This window comes from Pseudophryne corroboree, chromosome 2 (genome assembly GCF_028390025.1).
Source record: "Pseudophryne corroboree isolate aPseCor3 chromosome 2, aPseCor3.hap2, whole genome shotgun sequence".
Lineage (NCBI taxonomy): Eukaryota > Metazoa > Chordata > Amphibia > Anura > Myobatrachidae > Pseudophryne > Pseudophryne corroboree.
In genome coordinates, this window is record NC_086445.1 from 387,614,971 (window position 1) to 387,637,190 (window position 22,220).

The following is a 22,220-nucleotide window of genomic DNA, read 5'->3' on the forward strand; positions in this document are numbered from 1 at the left end:
CAGAACTCTATCTCCCAGACTTGTCCGCAGTATTTGTCCGGGAGTCCTAAACTGGGAAGCGGACTTTCTCAGTCGACACGCCATTCAGGCAAGCGAATGGGCTCTACACCCGGAGGTTTTTCAGACTCTAGTAGACAAGTGGGGATTGCCAGAGATAGATCTCATGGCGTCCCGTCTGAACAACAAAGTGCCCGCATACGGGTCAAGAACAAAGGATCCCAAAGCGATCTTTGTGGACGCCTTGTCAGTGAAATGGGACTTTCATCTGGCATATGTTTCCTCCAATCACCCTTTTACCCAGGGTGGTGAGGAAAATAAAGCAAGCAAAGGGTGCCGTGATTCTAATAGCTCCGGCTTGGCCCAGAAGGCATTGGTACACAGATCTGCAGAGAATGTCGATGGATGCTCCAATTCTGCGCCCTCAACGTCCAGATCTACTAATGCAGGGTCCGTGTTATCATAGACATCTGGATCGACTGTCTTTGACGGCGTGGCTCTTGAAACCTCTATCCTGAAGTCAAGAGGATTCTCACAACAGGTAATTCAAACAATGCTCAGAGCAAGGAAACCCTCCTCAGCTCGTATATATCACAGAATATGACAGGCCTATATTCATTGGTGCAGTGAGAGAAATATGGACCCGAAATCCTTCAGAGTTTCCAGGGTCTTAGCTTTCCTTCAGGCAGGAATTGATAAAGGTTTGAAGGTGGCTTCCTTGAGAGTTCAAGTATCGGCATTGACTGTATGGTTCCAAAAGAAAATTGCCAATTTACAGGATGTGTGTACTTTTTTCCAGGGAATGCTGCGCATTCAACCGCCTTTTGTTCCTCCTACAGCATCTTGGAACTTAAGTCTAGTCCTCAAAGCTTTGTAAGTTGCTCCGTTTGAACCACTTAATAGAGTGGCTCTTAAACGGTTGACCGCTAAAGTTCTCTTTCTACTGACTATGGCATCAGCTAGAAGAGTGTCAGATTTAGGAGCGTTGTCATGTCGTTCTCCTTTTCTGATATTTTATCCAGATAAAGCAGTTCTTAGAACTAGGTCTGGGTATCTTCCGAAGGTGGTGTCTAAATTCCACCTTAATGAAGAAATTGTAGTCCCGGCTTTTCAGGTATCGGGACTTTCTGCGGGAGATGCATCGCTGGACATGGTTCGGGCATTAAGGATCTACATGGATCGTACCAGTGCCATCAGAAAGACAGATTCTCTCTTCATTCTCTACGGATTTCACAAGAGAGGATGGCCTGCTACTAAACAGACGCAGGCAAGATGGCTTTGAATGACCATTTCAGAAGCATACTCTCAAGCTGAACTCACTGTTCCATTTAATGTCTCTGCTCACTCTACTCGTAAGGTAGGTCCTTCATGGGCAGCACAACATGGTGCTTCAGCAGAACAGATATGTAAGGCAGCCATATGCGCTTCCATTAACACATTCATTAGACATTATGCCTTGGATACTTTTGCCTCTCATGACGCTGAATTCGGGTGCAAGGTTCTCCTGTCCAATCAGGAGCATCCCCACCACTAAATTGCTTTGGGAAATACTATTGTTATCCTGTGGATAACCTGTGGACCCTGCCAGAGAAATATACGTTATGGTAAGAACTTACCATTGATAACTGTATTTCTCCTAAGTCCTCAGGTTCCACAGGGATCCAACCCTGACGCACCTGATTTGAGGATCCTTCTACTCACTAACATCTTCCTTCTTGTATGGAAGGGTGTGCATGTGTGTGCTTCTCGCCTGATAAGGGCTCTACATGATGCTCCTGCCTTGTGCTTTGGAATACAACGGATTTGCCTGAGCCAGGGGGTGGGATATATGGACGGTCCCATTGCATCCTGGGAGGCCAGAAAGCTTTGATCGTTTGGTGCCAATCCGCTGTCGCTCCATCATATCCCATTGTTATGCTGTGGAACCTGTGGACTTAGGAGAAATACCGTTATCAACGGTAAGTTCTTACCATAATGTATATTTCCATCTAAGCCTGCTCCATTTCTGTGCCTGTTTACTGTAAATATGAAAGCTATTCATTCTCCTTTTTACATTTTTTGAACGCTAATCCTTTTTTGTGCTTAATGGGGAAAAGGTGGTTGCCCAAATAGCTACTGATTATGTAGACAGATTTTTACAGTGGAATGCAACAAAATATCTGCATATGCTTAATAAGAAACACTTTATTCAGCTCAGTAAAGCTCATATAGCAAATAACTTGGTGACCTCAGTAGAGAAGAGCAAATATGACTCAAGATTCTCAAAGTCTATAGAGTAAAAAATATTTTCCAGTAGTACTATTCAAAATCATAGTAAGGACAGTGGGCCTAATTCAGACCTGATCACTGCTCTGCAAATTTTTTTCAGAGTGCTGCAATCAGATAGCCGCCGCCCATAGAGAGAGTGGAAACCCGCCCCGTGCAAGTGTGCGAATGCATGCATACGCCATGCGAAAATTTCTCCAGACAGCGGACATTTGCAAATCCGTTTGCAACTCGCTCACCATCGAATGATTTTTCCAGTCTGTGCGTAGCCCAGGACTTACTCCTACAGTGCGATACAAACAGGCTGATCGGGGCCAGAGCTGACATCACTCACCCTCCCTGAAAACGCTTTGGAACACCTTAGTTTAACCAGACACTCCTAGAAAACGGGCAGTTACCACCCTAAAACGTCCGCTTCCTGTCAATCAGCCTGCGTTTGCCTAGCGAAAAAAAACCCTGTATTCATTCAGTTTGGCTTCGCGCCTGCGCATTACTATTCTCTAATATCCAGCAGTGTTTAGTTTTAAGATGACTGAGCAGTTTACTTGCACAACATATGTATACAACATTAGATGCCGATGCTATCAAAGATTTGTTTGATTTCATGATCAACACTAAATGGTGGATGTGTAATTATGTTTTCAGGTAGCAGATATGTTGCTTGAGCTTTGTGTCACAGAACTGGAAGATGTGGCTACAGATTCGCAAAGTGGCCGCCTCTCCTCACAGCCAGTTGTAGTAGAAAGTAGCCACCCTTACACAGATGACACCTCTACAAGTGGCACAGTAAAAATACCAGGTATGTACACAAGTTTCATGTTATGCGTTATTTTAGGAAAATGTGTGCTTTTTTTTTATTCGGTTAGAGACCCAGTGTGTCAGAGTTTTGTTAGCCCTTAGTTTTGCAAAAATAGCTATTCATTGAATGTTATTTATTATTGTTTCCCCCTGTGAAATCAGTGATTTATTAATTCCCTCTGTATTAAAAACATTTTTGTAGTTAAGGGTTGGTGCTCACCCACTATTCTTCCCATAATGTCATACAGTTCTCATGTATGGTACTATTGCAGGAAAGGCCACTGATGTGCAGGGTTTGATTTTAGCTTCTTTAGGTCATTCAGTCACTCAAGTCTGACCCATCAGTCATTCCATTTTCCTACACACTAGAGACTGCCAAATGATGATTCGGTGCTATGTTATGTACTGGGCAATTGATGTTATACTTCATTGAAAGTTTTTATGCTTCTTCTCCTTCAAGAGATTATCTGTTAATATTTTGCTCTGAAATATCAGTACTTTTGTAAATCGTTCTCCCATTATTTCATGGTGTTAGATTGTACTGTGTATATACATAATACGCTAGAATATCATACACACCACTTTTTAAAAGACTCTCCAATTTAAAGCAGTCTGATGACCATTTTACGGTTTGCATTTCACTCCAATACTCAATACCTTATTTTTCTCATGCTCCCTGATTGTAGATGTGGGTAACCTTAATGGTTACTTATTTCATTCTAGTACTTTTAAAGAAATCATTAGCATTTTTAGAATTTGAGCATCTTTTATTCATCTCCTGCTTGTCTGGTATGTCCTCTGTTGAAGTGATCTTGGGTAGAATCGCTAGTCCATCCGATCATCCTAATGCTCACAACAGCTGGAGATGAATGTGCTGATCTTATAGTAGGCAGGGAGTTGTACGCTTCTGCGATTGTGTAAGCACTGAACGGAGTGTGATAGGCAGGAGGGGGATGGAGGTAAGCAGAAAGACATATACAGTACTCTGCCCCCCAGCAGCACAAAGTGATCATAGTATGTGGAGTAATATATTGTTGTTAAACCTTTGTGCAAGGTGGCTTCTGTGTCTTTTTCTTTACTACTGTGATGTAAAATGATTATATACAATTTGAGGACTGCTCATATACCAGCATTGCTGCATAGGTTTTTTTGTATACAATTTTTTTACGTCCCATTTGCAAAAATGACTAGGGGCGATAAAATATACCCATCCTCATGTTATCACTTAAAGTAAATACAAGGTAGTGAAGAGACAGCCACACAATTAAATTGACTGCAAAAGTCTCAAGATCAAAACAGCGTTGAGGTCACATCACTGACTAGTAATGCCAAAACAGTGTACAATCAGAACATCGAAAATAAATCAATGTTATTGGTTGTATGTATATATATATATGTATGTGTGTGTGTGTGTGTATATGTATATGTATATATATAATTTTTTATTTTGCTCTGCAAGGAGCCCACAGTGACTTGCACAGTACATATGAAGAAATAGTGCAAACAAATGAGAGCGCAAAAGACTTGCAGTACTGAAAACATTGTGGAACTTTGAGTACAAGCTATACCAGCTTTGCTGCATATCCTATCATAATACCCACAAAAGCAGTGCCGACAGATTTCAAAGGTTCGGTGTCTTTGGTAGCAGTGAGTAGAAGACAATGGTGTATGTGACGGAAGGAAAAAGCACATGAGGGAAGAGGGCCCTGCTTATGAGAACTAACAGTGTAAAGTTGAGGGGCAGACAGACAGGAGATGAGCAGAGGTGAAACACAGTGAGTATGGAGCATGGAACAGTGGGTTAGGATGAGAGCTGGAAGTCTTTAATAAGGAAATGGGTTTTGAGAGCCGGTTTGAAGCATTTAAGAGGAAAGACTGATGCTGCATTCACACCGCAAATGCCGGGTCCTACCCGGTAAGACAAACGTGTACTTACCGGGTGGGATCCGGCATTTGCGCTCCGTTGCAGGCTTCCCGACCCGGCAATATACCGGGTCGGTTGCCATGACAACGGAGGCCGCAGCAGCAGCAGGGGCGGGGGTGGAGGCGGCGTCGGGAGATGAGCTCATCTCCAGCGCCGCCTCTCCCTATCCTGTGAATGGGAACCGTGTCGCATCGACACGGCTCCCATTCACACCGCACCTGACCCGGTAATCAACCCGGGTAAAACCCTTCTTTTTTACCGGGTTGATTTACCGGGTCAGGCGACCCGCTAAATCGCCCAGTGTGCTTTCACATCGCACACTGACCCGGTTCGACACGGCAATATGCCGTGTCGGTACCGGGTTATTTGTGCGATGTGAAAGGGGTATGAGAGTCTGATCGGGAAAGCATTCTAGTGGTGCGGCGCAGCATGCGCAAAATTCTGGAGGCATGGGTGGGAGGAGGTATTTGGTTGAGAGACAAGGGGGCAGTCTTTACCAAAACAAAGTGGGTGGGCGGGAGTGTGGAGTTAGATGTAGATAAAGAACTGGGTTGAGGGCTTTATAGATGAGTGTGAGGAGTTTAAAAGTAAGGTGGAGCCAGTGTAGGACCTGGTGGAGAGGCAAGCTAGAAACATTTTGTTTGGAAAGGAATAGGAGCCAAGCTGCCGGCATGAAACTTACTTACAGCAGTATTATGACATATTAAAACCCTGACATATCTGTTAATGTGGAGTTACAAAACGTAGACTTTAGTAATCCCTGGTTGGTTGTAAAAGTCTGCAAGCAGCGGGCTATTTTTGACACAGTCACTGTTGCTATAGTAATGTATCATGAGTTTAGAGGATAAAAGTACAAGTTGCTTCGGGATCACTTGTTTTGATCATTTAATGTGCAGGGCACAAGGTCTTTTTAGAATGTCTTGCTTCTCCAGCCAGAACAGCAGTGTAGGAAAAACTGTGTTCTCTGCCAGATAGTAAGCAGGTCAGCTTTGCGAATCACTGTGAAACTGTTCCTGCCTTCTGTTGCAATTTATCAGTACAAGTGCTTTAGGACCACTTGTTTTTCTCACTAGAAAAGTGATCTGGTCGAAAAACATCTATTACCTGTATGTAGCCTTAAATACAGAGGTCTAATTAGCTGTTTATGTTGTATAGCGCACATTTCCAACTAACACTGTTTTCAATTGTGAGATAAGACATTGAAATGTGTGAGGGAGAGCGTTTCATTTAGTTTCAACTAATTAAACCAAAACAGACCCTGTTACAGGAGGGTTTAGTAAACCCCTCATAAACCTTTCAGGTTCCTTGTGTGTTTCTTGTTGAAATCTGTTTATAGTGACGCTCTCAGCTCCAGTGCATTTTGTTTCCTTCATTAGCGTACCCACTTTAGACTGCTATGCTACAGTAGCAACTAATTTAAAAACTGTGTTTATTTTCACTGCCTTGTATGTTCTTGTGACTGTATACTTTGAAACACAAATTTTTATTATGGTTTGTTCTTTGTGTTAATATTAGTTTGTGCATAATCTATAACGACAGTATATGACTTGTAATTGTGTGAAAATTCTCTTTATGGTTGTTTAGGTGCTGAGGGCCTTAGAGTAGAATTTGACCGCCAGTGTTCTACAGAGCGGCGTCATGACCCACTTACCATAATGGATGGGGCCAACAGGATAGTGTCAGTCCGATCAGGTGATGTGCAAAGATTTGAGAATTATTAATACACCATTTACCCATTTAAGTTAAAGTGTGTATTTTTACATTACTATAGTTGTAATTGTAGTTATAGAATTTAACTTGAACTTTGCTTTGTATGAATAATTTATTGTAAAATACATAAACCTAGTGTTTTATTCAGTTCGTGCCAGAACCATATGTGGGGCATATACTGCAGTGTTTGGGGGGGGGAGGGGGGGGGGGTTGCTTCTACAGTTTACCGGTTATCTGGAATATATGTCCAATACTCTTTATTGCCTACAGTAATATAAATGATCATGAAGCACTGGAGACATACTGCTAAAAGAAAATTCATGTAACTGATTCTCTATTACATGCCAGCAACGCACAGATTACTTGATTTCAGTCTAATGAGTTTACTTACTAAACAGTGGCCAGTAAGAGCCGCTGTTTCAAGTGTGTGGTGAGGGACAAGATTTGCTTCTGTTTGTCCACATACAGTATGTTATCAGTGTCAGCCACCAGCACTGGTTTTGCCTATTACATTGACCATAAATAATTTTGAACTGGTCCTGGACCACTAATCCAGGGCACCCCTGTAAATGTACCGAGGCACCACAGGGTGCGTGTGTGTATTGAGAGCAAAGTTAGTATAGTTAGGGCAACCTTTAGTTGTTAGTATAAACAGCCATACTTCACCAGGTATAGATGGAATGGGTGGTCTTCAGGTTGCCGGCGGCCGGCCTCCCGGCGACCACCATACCGGCGCCGGAATCCCGACATCTTTTCTCCCTCTTGGGCGTCCACGACCCCCCTGGAGGGAGAATAGATAGCGTGGCGAGTGCAGTGAGCCCGCAAGGGGCTCATTTGCGCTTGCCCAGCTGTCGGTATGCCGGCGGTCGGGATTCCGGCACCGGTATGCTGGTCGCCGGGACCCCGACCGCCGGCAAACCATACTACACCCAGATGGAATGTCCACTGTACGTATGGTGAGGGAGTTCTTGTAGTAAGATTGCTGTCCTACCTATTCTGTTGCCAACCGAATGCCTAGATGGCTGATGCACAGTTCCCACAGTATGATCAGTGTAATACTCTTCCCCGCGCTGCGGCAGTTGGTATGCACAGACAGTACCTTAGTGCGGTGTGGTAGAGTCCAGTACTGCAATCTGTGCTGTGGGCGGCCGCTGCCTGCGGCTGAAGAGTGCAAGTCTGAGTCCAATCTGCCAGGGGACGCCGTCTGCGGTCGCGTGCTGCAACTTCCAGTTTCGGGGCTTCCAGTGCATTCCACCTGCGTTCCAAAGTCGTATTCCGGTCACCTGATGCGTTTCTCCACCTACTGGGGCAGCGGTTTCATCAGAGGTATGTCTGTTTGTCTATGGGGTCTCTCTTTATTCTAATCACTAGCTCATGATTGGTTGCTCATGATTGGTCATTAATTTCAACTCCTGACTCTAATTAAAACGTTTAAATGTTTCTATGTTTAATATTATGTTGTTTTTAAAGTGAATTCACTATTGTATTGTGTTAAACTTTTTTAAGAATAAATGGTTATTTACCAACCCAGCAGCAGAATTAATATTTTCTAATTGAGTGCCCACACTATTTTTCTAATTTCTTCACTTCTGTTGGTGGATATCCAGATCCACCCTGTGTGGGCTGCCAGTAGAGTATTACATTCTTAAGTCTTAAGTAGCGCCCACCTTTTTTTTATTTTTTATTTATCGTTCCTTCTGGAGGTAGCCTGGTCGCAGCAGACTAAACATTTGCAGCTATCCAAACGCATGGTTTCCTTTTAACCTCTTAATGCCCAAGGAAAGTGCCACGTGTGCAAATGGCACACTTAGTTAGGTCCTCGGTGGTCCCTATGCCAGATACCTCTTCCCTCAAGGATCCCACGGATAGAAGCTGGAGAATTTTCTAAAATCGACTTATTCCCATGCTGGAGCCATCACTCGTCCTGCACTGACATCGGCCTGGTTAGCTAAGGCTGTTGGAGATTGGACTGAGAAGTTGGAATGTGGACTGACAGAAGGCAAATGTGAGAGAGAGTTGTTTGTGCATGTATTGAATATCCAAAAGGCGAGTACCTACCTTGGTGAGGCGGCCATAGACACTGGAGTCTGAACATCCAATGTTTTAGCTTCCACAGTTGTGGCCAGAAGGACTCTTTGGCTACATTCCTGGCATGCGGATGCCAACTCCAAGAATGCGCTTGAGGCACTCCCTTATGCAGGGGATATGCTGCTTGGTCATGAACTGGAGAAAATAGTCACTGGCAGACACTGAAAAAAGCGTCTAAGATGGCCTTCTTCCCTTTAGCTAGACCACCACGAGTCAGAACTACTTTTTCTCTGACGTCCTAGTGGATGCTGGGAACTCCGTAAGGACCATGGGGAATAGACGGGCTCCGCAGGAGACTGGGCACTCTAAAAGAAAGATTAGGTACTATCTGGTGTGCACTGGCTCCTCCCTCTATGCCCCTCCTCCAGACCTCAGTTAGAATCTGTGCCCGGCCAGAGCTGGGTGCTCCTAGTGGGCTCTCCTGAGCTTGCTAGAAAAGAAAGTATTTGTTAGGTTTTTTATTTTCAGTGAGATCTGCTGGCAACAGACTCATTGCTACGTGGGACTGAGGGGAGAGAAGCAAACCTACCTGCTTGCAGCTAGCTTGTGCTTCTTAGGCTACTTGACACCATTAGCTCCAGAGGGTTCGAACACAGGGCCTGACCTCGATCGTCCGGAGCCGCGCCGCCGTCCCCCTTGCAGAGCAAGAAGACAGAAGAGAAGCGATGAAATCGGCGGCAGAAGACTCCTGTCTTCATTAAGGTAGCGCACAGCACCGCAGCTGTGCGCCATTGCTCCCACAGCACACCACACACTCCGGTCACTGTAGGGTGCAGGGCGCTGGGGGGGGGGGGGGGCGCCCTGGGCAGCAATTATAATACCTTTTGGCACTTAAAATACACATAATACAGTCTGAAAACTGTATATGTGTAAAAACCCCCGCCATTAAGTTACATAAAACGCGGGACAGAAGCCCGCCGCTGAGGGGGCGGGGCCGCCTTCCTCAGCACACTAGCGCCATTTTCCCTTCACAGCTCCGCTGGAAGCAGCTCCCCAGGCTCTCCCCTGCAGTATCCTGATACAAGAAGGGTAAAAAAGAGAGGGGGGGCACATAAATTTAGGCGCAAATAAGATATTTAAGCAGCTATTGGGTAAATCACTTTTTATAGTGTAAATCCCTGTGTTTTATATAGCGCTGTGGTGTGTGCTGGCATACTCTCTCTCTGTCTCCCCAAAGGACTTTGTGGGGTCCTGTCCTCAGTCTGAGCATTCCCTGTGTGTGTGCGGTGTGTCGGTACGGCTGTGTCGACATGTTTGATGAGGAGGATTACGTGGAGGCGGAGCAGGGGCAGATAAGTGTGGTGTCGCCCCCGACGGGGCCGACACCTGATTGGATGGATATGTGGAAGGTCTTAACCGACAGTGTCAACTCCTTACATAAAAGGTTCGATGACGCAGCAGCCTTGGGACAGCCGGGGTCTCAGCCCGCGCCTGCCCAGGCGACTCAGAAGCCGTCAGGGGCTCATAAACGCCCGCTAGCTCAGATGGTAGACACAGATGTCGACACGGAGTCTGACTCCAGTGTAGATGAGGATGAGACAAATGTACAGTCTACAAAAGCCATCCGATGCATGATTACTGCAATGAAAGATGTATTGCACATTTCTGATATTAACCCGGTTACCACCAAGAGGGGTATTATGTTTGGGGAGAAAAAGCAGCCAGTGACTTTTCCCCCATCTGATGAATTAAATGATTTGTGTGAAGAAGCGTGGAGTTCCCCTGATAAGAAACTAGTGATTTCTAAGAGGTTACTGATGGCGCACCCTTTCCCGCCAACGGATAGGTTACGTTGGGAAACATCCCCTAGGGTGGACAAGGCGCTAACACGCTTATCTAAAAGGGTGGCACTGCCGTCTCAGGATACGGCCACCCTAAAGGAGCCTGCGGATAGAAAGCAGGAAGCTATCCTGAAGTCTGTGTATACACACTCTGGTACTCTACTGAGACCTGCTATTGCTTCAGCCTGGATGTGTAGTGCTGCAGCAGCATGGACTGATACCCTGTCAGACAACATTGATTCTCTCGACAGGGATACTGTTTTGCTAACCATCGAACATATAAAAGACGTCGTCTTATATATGTGGGATGCCCAGAGGGACATTTGCCTGCTGGCATCTAGAATTAATGCAATGTCCATTTCTGCCAGGAGAGTATTATGGACTCGGCAGTGGACAGGTGATGCTGATTCTAAAAAACACATGGAGGTTTTGCCTTATAAGGGTGAGGAATTGTTTGGGGACGGTCTCTCGGACCTCGTATCCACAGCAACTGCTGGGAAGTCGACTTTTTTACCTCCGGTTCCCTCACAGCCTAAGAAAGCACCGTATTATCAAGTGCAGTCCTTTCGGCCTCAGAAAGGCAAGCGGGTCAGAGGAGCATCCTTTCTGGCCAGAGGCAAGGGTAGAGGAAAGAAGCTGCACCAGGCAACCAGTTCCCAGGAACAAAAATCCTCCCCTGCTTCCACTAAGTCCACCGCATGACGTTGGGGCTCCACAGGCGGAGCCAGGTGCGGTGGGGGCGCGTCTCCGAAACTTCAGCAACCAGTGGGGTTCGCTCACAAGTGGATCTCTGGGCTGTACAAATTGTATCTCAGGGATACAAGCTGGAGTTCGAGGCGACTCCCCCTCGCCGTTACCTCAAATCAGCCTTGCCAGCTGCTCCCAGGGAAGGGGAGGTAGTACTGGCGGCAATTCACAAGCTGTACCTCCAGCAGGTGATAATCAAGGTCCCCCTCCTTCAACAGGGCAGGGGTTATTATTCCACAATGTTTGTGGTACCGAAACCGGACGTTTCGGTGAGACCCATTCTGAATTTAAAATCCTTGAACACTTATATAAAGAAGTTCAAGTTCAAAATGGAATCGCGCAGGGCGGTTATTGCAAGCCTGGAAGAGGGGGATTTTATGGTGTCGCTGGACATCAAGGATGCTTACTTGCATGTCCCCATTTACCCACCTCACCAGGAATACCTCAGGTTTGTGGTACAGGACTGTCATTACCAATTCCAGACGTTGCCGTTTGGTCTCTCCACGGCACCGAGAATATTTACCAAGGTAATGGCCGAAATGATGATACTCCTTCGGAAGAAGGGTGTTATAATTATCCCGTACTTGGACGATCTCCTCATAAAGGCGAGGTCCAGAGAGCAGTTGTTGGTCAGCGTAGCACTCTCTCAGGAAGTGTTGCAACAGCACGGCTGGATTCTGAATATCCCAAAGTCGCAGCTGATTCCTGCGACGCGTCTGCTTTTCCTGGGCATGATTCTGGACACAGAACAGAAGAAGGTGTTTCTCCCGGAGGAAAAGGCCCAGGAATTGTCATCTCTGGTCAGGGACCTCCTGAAACCAAAACAGGTGTCGGTGCATCACTGCACGCGAGTCCTGGGAAAGATGGTGGCTTCTTACGAAGCAATTCCCTTCGGCAGGTTCCATGCAAGGATCTTTCAGTGGGATCTGTTGGACAAATGGTCCGGATCGCATCTTCAGATGCATCGGTTGATCACCCTGTCCCCAAGGGCCAGGGTATCTCTGCTGTGGTGGCTGCAGAGTGCTCAACTTCTCGAGGGCCGCAGGTTCGGCATACAGGACTGGGTCCTGGTGACCACGGATGCAAGCCTCCGAGGATGGGGGGCAGTCACTCAGGGAAGAAACTTCCAAGGACAGTGGTCAAGTCTGGAGACTTCACTACACATAAATATACTGGAACTAAGGGCCATTTACAACGCCCTGAGTCAAGCAGAGCCCCTGCTTCAAAACCACCCAGTACTGATTCAGTCAGACAACATCACGGCGGTCGCCCATGTAAACCGCCTGGGCGGCACGAGAAGCAGGATGGCAATGGCAGAAGCCACAAGGATTCTTCGATGGGCAGAGAATCACGTGCTAGCACTGTCAGCAGTGTTCATTCCGGGAGTGGACAACGGGGAAGCAGACTTACTCAGCAGGCACGACCTCCACCCGGGAGAGTGGGGACTTCATCAAGAAGTCTTCACACAGATTGTAAATCGCTGGGAACTGCCACGGGTGGACATGATGGCGTCCCGCCTCAACAAAAAGCTAAAAAAATATTGCGCCAGGTCAAGGGACCCTCAGGCGATAGCTGTGGACGCACTAGTGACACCGTGGGTGTACCAGTCGGTTTACGTGTTCCCTCCTCTTCCTCTCATACCCAAGGTACTGAGGATAGTAAGGAAGAGAGGAGTAAGAACTATACTCATCGTTCCGGATTGGCCAAGAAGAACTTGGTACCCAGAACTACAAGAAAGTGTTGGATTTCCTGAAATCACACTGGTTTGAGCCACTTAGGACCGTGGAGCTAAAGTATCTCACGTGGAAGGTGGTCATGCTGTTGGCCTTAGCTTCAGCTAGGCGTGTGTCAGAATTGGCGGCTTTGTCATGTAAAAGCCCGTATCTGATCTTCCATATGGACAGGGCAGAATTGAGGACTTGTCCCCAATTTCTCCCAAAGGTGGTATCAGCGTTTCATTTGAACCAACATATTGTGGTGCCTGCGGCTACTCGGGACTTGGAGGATTCCAAGTTGCTGGACGTAGTCCGGGCTTTGAAAATGTATGTTTCCAGGACGGCTGGAGTCAGGAAAACTGACTCGCTATTTATCCTGCATGCACCCAACAAGCTGGGTGCTCCTGCTTCAAAGCAAACTATTGCTCGCTGGATCTGTTGCACGATTCAGCTGGCACATTCTGTGGCTGGACTGCCGCATCCTAAATCAGTGAAAGCCCATTCCACAAGGAAGGTGGGCTCTTCTTGGGCGGCTGCCCGAGGGGTCTCGGCTTTACAGCTTTGCCGAGCTGCTACTTGGTCGGGTTTAAACACATTTGCTAAATTCTACAAGTTTGATACCCTGGCTGAGGAGGACCTTGAGTTTGCTCATTCGGTGCTGCAGAGTCATCCGCACTCTCCCGCCCGTTTGGGAGCTTTCGTATAATCCCCATGGTCCTTACGGAGTTCCCAGCATCCACTAGGACGTCAGAGAAAATAAGAATTTACTCACTGGTAATTCTATTTCTCGTACTCCGTAGTGGATGCTGGGCGCCCGTCCCAAGTGCGGACTCTCTGCAATACATGTATATAGTTATTGCTTCACTAAAGGGTTATTGTTATGAGCCATCCGTAAAAGGAGGCTCAGTTGTTGTTCATACTGTTAACTAGGTATGGTTATCACAAGTTGTACAGTGTGTTTGGTGTGGCTGGTATGAGTCTTACCCTGGATTCCAAATCCTTTCCTTGTTGTGTCAGCTCTTCCGGGCACAGTTTCCCTAACTGAGGTCTGGAGGGGGGGCATAGAGGGAGGAGCCAGTGCACACCAGATAGTACCTAATCTTTCTTTTAGAGTGCCCAGTCTCCTGCGGAGCCCGTCTATTCCCCATGGTCCTTACGGAGTTCCCAGCATCCACTACGGACTACGAGAAATAGAATTACCGGTGAGTAAATTCTTATTTTTTTCTCCTTTTGTCCGCAGGGCAGAGTCAAAAGGCATCCTCTAGATATCAGCCTCCATCCAAAGAATCAAAGCCCCGAACTAAGCAGCCCTGGGCTACCAGACTACCAAATCCCAAGCAGCCCGAGAAGCCCACTGTGTGACGAGCCGTCTCTTGGGGGACCCCAGAGTTTGAGGCCGACTTCTGTCTTTTTGTCCAAGGTGGATAGACACAGATGACTGATGCATGGGTCAGGGGCGTCATCTCTTAGGGATAAACACTGACATTTTGGAGACGTCCTCCTCTGGGGTTCTTTTGCACAGGACTTCCGCAGGATGCAGCAAAAGTAAAGGAGGTTCGACAGTCAGTGCAGACTCTTCTAGTCTCCATTGTCATCATCCTTGTGCCCCAGGCTGGGGTTGAAGTTTTTTCAACCAGGGGTTGAGGATTTTTATACCACCCTCTTCCTGGTTCAGAAGCTGGATGGCTCCTACAGAAGTTACCGTTCAGGTTTGTTAACAGCACCTCTTGTGTTTACCAAAATTATGTCAGTCATGGCGGTGCAGGGGATTCCAGATATTGCCCTATTTGTACAATCTCCTCCTCTTGGCCCGGACTCTAGATGTGTTGCAGGACCACATTTAAGTCACTGTGAATCTTCTACAGTCTCACGGCTGGAAGATAAATTGGCGAAAATCATCACTGACTTTATAGCAGGAAATGCTACACCTGGGGATGTTCTGGATTCTCGCCTTAAACGTGTCTTCCTTCTAGAGTACAAGGTTCTGGCCTTGCAGTCCAAGATCAGGTCCTTTCTGCATCATCACAGGGTCTCCATCCATGCGTGAATGAAGATCCTGGGGTCACTGGTAACAACACTTGGTGGAGCACGCTCAGTTTCACTCCCGACTTTAACTGGTGCTCAAGCAGTACAACGGTTCCTACCTGCGCATCAAAGTGCAGCCCATTGTCCTCAACACCCGGGAGGTCCGACACTCCCTCACATTGTGGCTCCTATGAGCCAACCTGACCCAGGGCCCGCCTATTCTGGATTAGGTCCTTATAACCACTGATGCCAGCCCGCAAGGTTGGGGAGCAGTCTGGCGTCATTCCAGGGCTGCTGGACAGCTCAGGATAGCCAGCTCACCATCGGTGTACTGGAGCTCAGAGCAATCTTCCAAGCTTTTTCTGCGGTTCAGCACTTCCTTCGAGGTTGCTCTGTCAAAGTGCAGTCGGACAACGTGACAGCTGTCGCTTACATTATCAAGGACACAGCCGCGGTGCAATGACAAAGGTGATGTGGATCTACCATTCTGCGGAGAATCATCTGCCAGCCCTGTCGGCAGTCTTCATTTATGGAGTTTTCAACTGGGAGGCGGACTTCCTCAGTCGCCAGGACATTCATTCTGGCGAGTGGGCTTTACATCCAGAGGAGTTTCAGATTCTCATCCAAGGGGGGGGGGGGTCGATATGATGGTGTCTCCACACAAGCACTAGGTACCAAGAGACACTGAGGTTTTTCTAGTGGACATGTTAACAGCTCCATGGTCGTTTCCTCTGGTGTACATTTATGCTCTAATCCAGATGTTTCTGCGAGTCAAGCGCGAAGGAGCAACTATAATTCTGGTGGCTGCAGATTGGGCACCTCCAGGGTGGTATACAGATCTTTAGCGACACAACGCTGCGTGTACCTCTGAGACCAGACCTTCTCTCTCAAGGCCCATGACTTCATCCGGATCTGGACCATCTTTACCGGGGTGTCTATTGATACATCCGTCCTGAGGAGAAAGGAGAAAGGTTTCTCCAACAGGGCCATTTGAAAGATGCTCAGAGCCAGAAAGCCTTCCTCGGACAGAAATTGCAACCTGCTTTGGAAGACTTACTTTGCCTGGTGCTCTATCAGAGGGTTCAACTTGCATGCATTCCGTCTGTCCCACTTACTAGCCTTTCTCCAGGCGGATCTGGATCTGGGTCTCCGACCTTCTACGTTGAAGGTCCAGGTCTCTACCCAGTTTGTGCTCTTCCAGCGTCAGCTTGCCATCTTGCTGGACATTCTGACTTCATTGCAGAGGGTGCTGCATGTTCAGCCTTCATTTGTGCCTCCTGTTGCTCCGTGGGACCTCTCCCTGGTTCTCCTGGCTCTCCAATAAGCCCCTTTTAAACCTCTGGACACACTAGATCTCTGATGGCTCACTGGAAAACATCCTCCCTGTTGGGCATCTCCTCAGCACGATGGTTGTAGGATCTTAGGGTGTAATTCAGAGTTGATCGCAGTAGCAAATTTGTTAGCAGTTGGGCAAAACCATGTGCACTGCAGGGGGGCAGATATAACGTGCAGAGAGTTCAATTTGGGTTTGGTGTGTTCAAACTGATATCTAAATTGCAGTGTAAAAATAAAGCAGCCAGTATTTACCCTGCACAGAAACAAAATAACACACCCAAATCTCTGCAAATGTTATATTGGCCACACCTGCAGTGCACATGGTTTTGCCCAACTGCTAATAAATTTGCTGCTGCGATCAACTCTGAATTTCCCCTGTAGTGCTTTATTTTGGCACTTGCCCTTTCTGTTCTTTTCATTCGGACAGGACAGTCCTTTGCACTCGTTTGGACTACCTACCCAAGGTGGTTTCATGTGAGCCAGGAGATCGTAGTCCCAGCGTTTGCGGAGGGTTCTTCAGAGAAGACCTCTCTAGAACTGGGGAGGTTTGTAAGTCGGATTTCCTGTTCATCCTCCTTTGATTTTCACTATCAGGGCTGGCCGACTTCAAAACATACCTTGGCCAGGTGGCTGTTTGACTATTCACCAGGCCTTTTTGACTGCAAGACATCCTATCCCTGCAGGGGTCACAACTCTCTCCACTCGTTCAGTGGGAACTTCTTGGGCAGCTAGCTGTGGAGCCTCTGCGGAACAACTTTGCAAGGCAGCCACGTAGTCTTCTGCCCAGACATTCATCAGGTTTTATGCCTTTGACATTTTTGCATTGGTTGACACAGCATTTGGACATAGTGTCCTGAGCGCAGTCCAGGAGCGTCCCCATCTTTGAGGGGACAGCTTTAGGACATCCCAACGTATTCCTCCTGTGCCCCTAGTGGATGAACAGGAAACTGGAATTTATGGTCTACCCTGGTTAAATCTTTTTATTGGAGTCCATAGTGGGCACAGGACGCCCTCCCTGACACACTTGATATGCGGGATCTTTTTTTCCTGTACTAGCGAGTATGTAGCTAGTTCTCATGTATGTGTGTGTTCCTTCTCCACTCCTGCCTTTGGTTTGCTAACTAAAATGGAGTGCAGGGATGGGAGGAAAGGGTACAGGGGGGAGTCCGCGGCATGATGGGTCCACATTTCAGCTTTTTTTTTATTTATTTTTTTATTTTTATTTCTTTATGTATAATACTGATTTTTACATTGTTCCAGGCAGGGCATCTAGGGACATATTTTGGTACCATAGTGAGCTAAACCTAGTTTTACTTTAAGTGAATTACAAGTCTGTCCTTTTGCCAGTTCTGACATAGTTATTAGCCACTGTTGAATCCAGGATACACTGGAAGTATCCGTGCTGACACAGAAAACTGTGCGCCTCGCTAGCCATAAGGAAGTCTCATTCACAGGAAGGCCTGTAATTTCTTAATAATGATATATGTAGGGAACAGCACACAGCCTGCCTACAGTGAGCTGGTGGGCAAGAACCTTAAGCGCTCCTGGCCACTTCTTTGACAACTGCCATATATAGCTGATTCAAGAACTAGAGATTAATTTGTGAGATCTGTTGACAGTCAGCCTCCGGTATTTCCTTCATGTGTTTTCTTTAATGCATCAGCAGTCAGTGCATGTACAGATATCATTTGTATGCAAAACCTCCATGTGGGACAAAACTGAAAAATGCATGTCAGCATGGAACTGTGAAGGAAAAACATCAGCAAAAGGCAACAGTGGGTGGAAGTGCATGTTACAGGAAAGTGATATCCCTGCATTAATTAGAAGGCAAGGCAAAACGGGCGAACAGCTGACTATCTATTGACTGCAAGCTTAAACTGTGGCAAAAGCAGCTAGTTTCATCTAAAATGATACTATGAGCAGGATATCCTTTTGCTTTCAGTGCTTAAACCATCCCTACCCATTCCTTGTCCCCCTCTGGGAGGGGAGATCCAGGTGGCTAGTTCCAAGGAGGCAGCTCAGATTGTGTTATCATGGTCTGCCCCCTCCACAAGTGTGACCTGCTCTTCTGCAAATATTTTAAGACTGCCCTGGAATTTGTGAGTAGGCAAGTTTGATAGTGCTTGTTTGTGCAGACGGATCTGTGTGTATGCGATATGTAGCTATAGATACATACATACTATAAATACATACCTACAGGGTGAGACCAAAAAATCTCCCAGAATTTAAAGGTTAACAAAAAAGGCATGGTAAATGCTATTTAAAATGTTAGTACATACATATTATAACAGTGCATGGAATATAGTTTAGTTTATTTTCAGTTGGTTTTGAATAAATCGTCCAGATGGAGGCCTTCATTTGTGATACACATTTGTAGTCTAGTTCTGAAGTGACGCATCACTCTGTGGTCATTTCTGACATTATTACTGCAATTTCTTGACGAAGCTCACTTTCATTTGTCTGGCTACGTTAACGAGCGGAATTTTCTCTACACAGACAACAGGGCAATCTAAAAACGAAGGTCAATAAACTTGTGTGTTTCCCATTGATGGTTGCCATCGATGGGAAATAAAGAAGTAAGCATCAAACAGGGTCTACGTTAATAGTATGGGTTGAAAAAGAGCAGATCAGATGGGCCAAGTGGTTCTTCCATCAAATCCTATGTAAATACAAGATGAACCATCAATGGTATTGAAAAACCCCTGCCCAGGTCACGGTGACACCCGGTGTCCCCTGTGTGTACATGCATCATATAGCACAGCAACATAGGCACAATGCTGCCATTACTGTTGGAGACTACTCCCCGAAGCTGCACTCCCACCATATCTATGAAGTTAGATGAGGCAGTTTTTTGACTGCTGAGCTCAGCCAGTCCTAAATCAGCAAAGTGGGCCAGCCCACAGCCTCACCACACCTTCGGCTTTCATTGATGGCGGGTTACTATGTGGTTCTCTCCCATCAATGGTAAAACTATCTGATATCGGCTGACGACCATCGATGATTTGCAAATATTGAGGTCGATGGCCATCTCCACTACAAACATAGACCAAAAACCATAAATGAATTTATGGCTGCTATACCCTTTTTTTGTCTTCTTTTTGTGCCAATTTATCGTGGGGGAAAAAACGGAAGGCCGTAGTTTTCTAACAGATGACCAACGAAAAAGTTAAATCTGCAGCGCATATGTTTAAAGTGACGATTGTAGAAAACATCAATGGTATTCCATAACACAGTTTCAGTACCATCGATGGTTCATTTTGTGTTTCCCATCGATGGTAAACAGATAGAATGGCCATCCTTAGTTTGTAGATCTCAGCTGTCAGATGGCCCCATTGGCTGTGTAGATGCCTTTCATGAAGTTGATGAGGATCTTTTTTACGCCCAGTAACGGAAATTCTCGTTGTTAACGTATCCAGGCAAATGAGCTGCCTCAAGAAATTGCAGCGGTAATGCCGGAAATGACCGCAGAGTGATGGAAAAATTCAGAAATTTACTACATATGTGTGTCACAAATAAAGGCCACCATCTAGACCAGGGGTCTTCAACCCGTGGCCCGCGGGCCACAGGTGGCCCGCTGCTATGGTTTCCATGGCCCGCCGACGCGCCCGCCCGCAGCGCACATATGAACACAAAAAAAAAAAAAAAAAATTTTTTTTCCCTTTCCCGGAGTCATGTGACTCCCCCGCACTGTCACTGGTTGCCTGTGAAGAAGGGGAGCAGCTCCTCTTAGGCTGGTCAGTGGTCTGGTCACCCTTACTGTGTCTCCCTCCCCGTGTCTCCCTCCGCCTGCAGTGTTGAATAGGTGGGTGAGAGCGGCGGGGACCCGGCTGGGGGGGGTGCGGCAAGTTACCATTGAGAGCAGGGGGCAGTGCGGGAACCCGGCGGGCGGGAGCGGAGGGGGTGCGGCAGCATGTATGCAGCCTGAGCATGGCTGTGTGCGGCGGGGACCCGGCGCGGGGGGGGGGGGGGGGGGGGCTGCGGCAGGAGAATAAAAGTGTATAAGTGTTGAGGGCAGGGGGCAGTGCAGGAACCCGGCGTGCGGGAGCGGCGGGGACGGGGGTGCGGCAGCCTGAGCATGGCAGTGAATAAATTAGTATTGAGGGCAGGTGGCGTGGCGGGGGACCCAGCAGGGGGTGTATTAAGTATTAAGAGCAGAGATGGCAGGGAGCATGCTTTGACAATGCTGCTGTCTGTCTGTGATGGGGAGGAGGGAGGGTATGATAGCACCTATGTCTTGACATAGGCGCTATCATACCCTCCCTCCCCCCATCACAGACAGACAGCAGCAATATTGTGAAAGCATGCCCACATTATACCCACCAGTCCAGTGATACTGCCGTATGAGTCCAGTTCAGTGCTTACAGACCAACATCTTGAGAATACTCTGCGCATAGCGACTTCTAACATTGATGCCAACATCGACAAGCTGGCCAAGCAAAAACAATGCCAAGTTTCCCACTGATATGAACTTATTATAATAACAAAGGTAAAGTAGACCATGTTTCATTCATTAAATTACAATAATTATCTTTTGAAGTCTTTTTTATGGTCTTATGAGTCTAGAAAAGGTCTCATTACAATCATAAATTAAAATTTAGATTCTAAATACCGCAGTATAGCTTAGTGGCCCTCGGCTTCGTTTCATTTTTTTATGTGGCCCACACTGTCTTAAAGGTTGAAGACCCCTGATCTAGACTGTGGGGTGTATTCAATAAGTGTCTGATCCATTCCGACATGCATTTGTCGGAATGGATACAACAAGCCCTATTCAATGAGCAGCCAAATCCAACTGTCTGATTTGGCCATTCCCGGTGTCCTGTCCGTGCAGCAGTCAGCCCTTCCCATGCGTTTCCCATACCATGCTTCCGTCCGCCGGGGTGCCTCCAACGGCCGCGATGACTGCAGCGGCACTGTGTGAGTGACTAGTGTCAGACAACAGTGTGAGAGACCCGGACCACACCAGTATGGTAACTGCACCGTGCCCGTGGTCTTCCCCCGCCGCTGAGACTCTGACCACGCCAGGCGTGTGAGTTCACAGGGAGGGACGCCTAGAGGTACTTGCCGCTGCCCCTATAGCCCGCCGCCCGCTCCCACATCTCATCTTCTCAATCTGTCGGATTTGGCCCCGTTTCCGACAGAAGCACGCGGATTGGCGCCTATTCCACCGATCCACGTGCTTTCCGACAAGTCGGGAATTCCCGACTTGTCGTAAAAAAAAAAAAAAAAACAGCCCATATTGAATGGGATGGAACCCATTCCAACGTAAATCATTCGGAAATTGCTGTCTTTCCGACAAAACGGCAGTTTCTGACTCTGTATCTTCAAAAGCAATTGAAAATAAACTATATTCCATGCAGTTTTAGAAAATGTATGTACTAAAATTGTGAACGGCATTTACCATGCCTCTTTTGTTAACCTACATGAGGTTTTTGCTCCTCTCCGTGTGTGTGTGTGTGTGTGTGTGTGTGTGTGTGTGTGTGTGTGTGTGATATATATATATATATATGTGTGTGTGTGTGATATATACATATATGTGTGTGTGTGTGTGTATATGTGTATATATATATATATATATATATATATGTATATATATATGTGTATATATATATATATGTGTATATATATATATATGTGTATATATGTATATATATATATATATATATATATATATATATATGTATATATATATAAATAAAATTGTGTGTGTATACACCGGAAACCACTGCACTCACCATACCCAGGAATGCAGTGCAGGGGTGCGCTAGGCTGTGACCACATTGCTTAAATAATAATATACCGAGAGTCCAGCACTCGCTTTAGTAAGCTCTCTAACGT

General features: G+C 46.6%; 1 protein-coding gene across 10 annotated transcripts in view; it reads left to right on the plus strand.

Annotated features, from left to right (window-relative positions):
- The window catches only part of HERC2 (HECT and RLD domain containing E3 ubiquitin protein ligase 2), a 618,496-nt gene that overhangs the window by 527,070 nt on the left and 69,206 nt on the right, over positions 1 to 22,220 (plus strand). For 9 of the 10 annotated variants that reach the window (XM_063953293.1, XM_063953292.1, XM_063953291.1 and 6 more), the window contains 2 exons: positions 2,908 to 3,061; positions 6,569 to 6,676. In XM_063953293.1, the coding sequence (XP_063809363.1) occupies positions 2,908 to 3,061; positions 6,569 to 6,676 (262 nt within the window). The remainder of the gene's footprint in view (positions 1 to 2,907; positions 3,062 to 6,568; positions 6,677 to 22,220) is intronic. The other variant, XM_063953299.1, reaches the window with a different exon arrangement.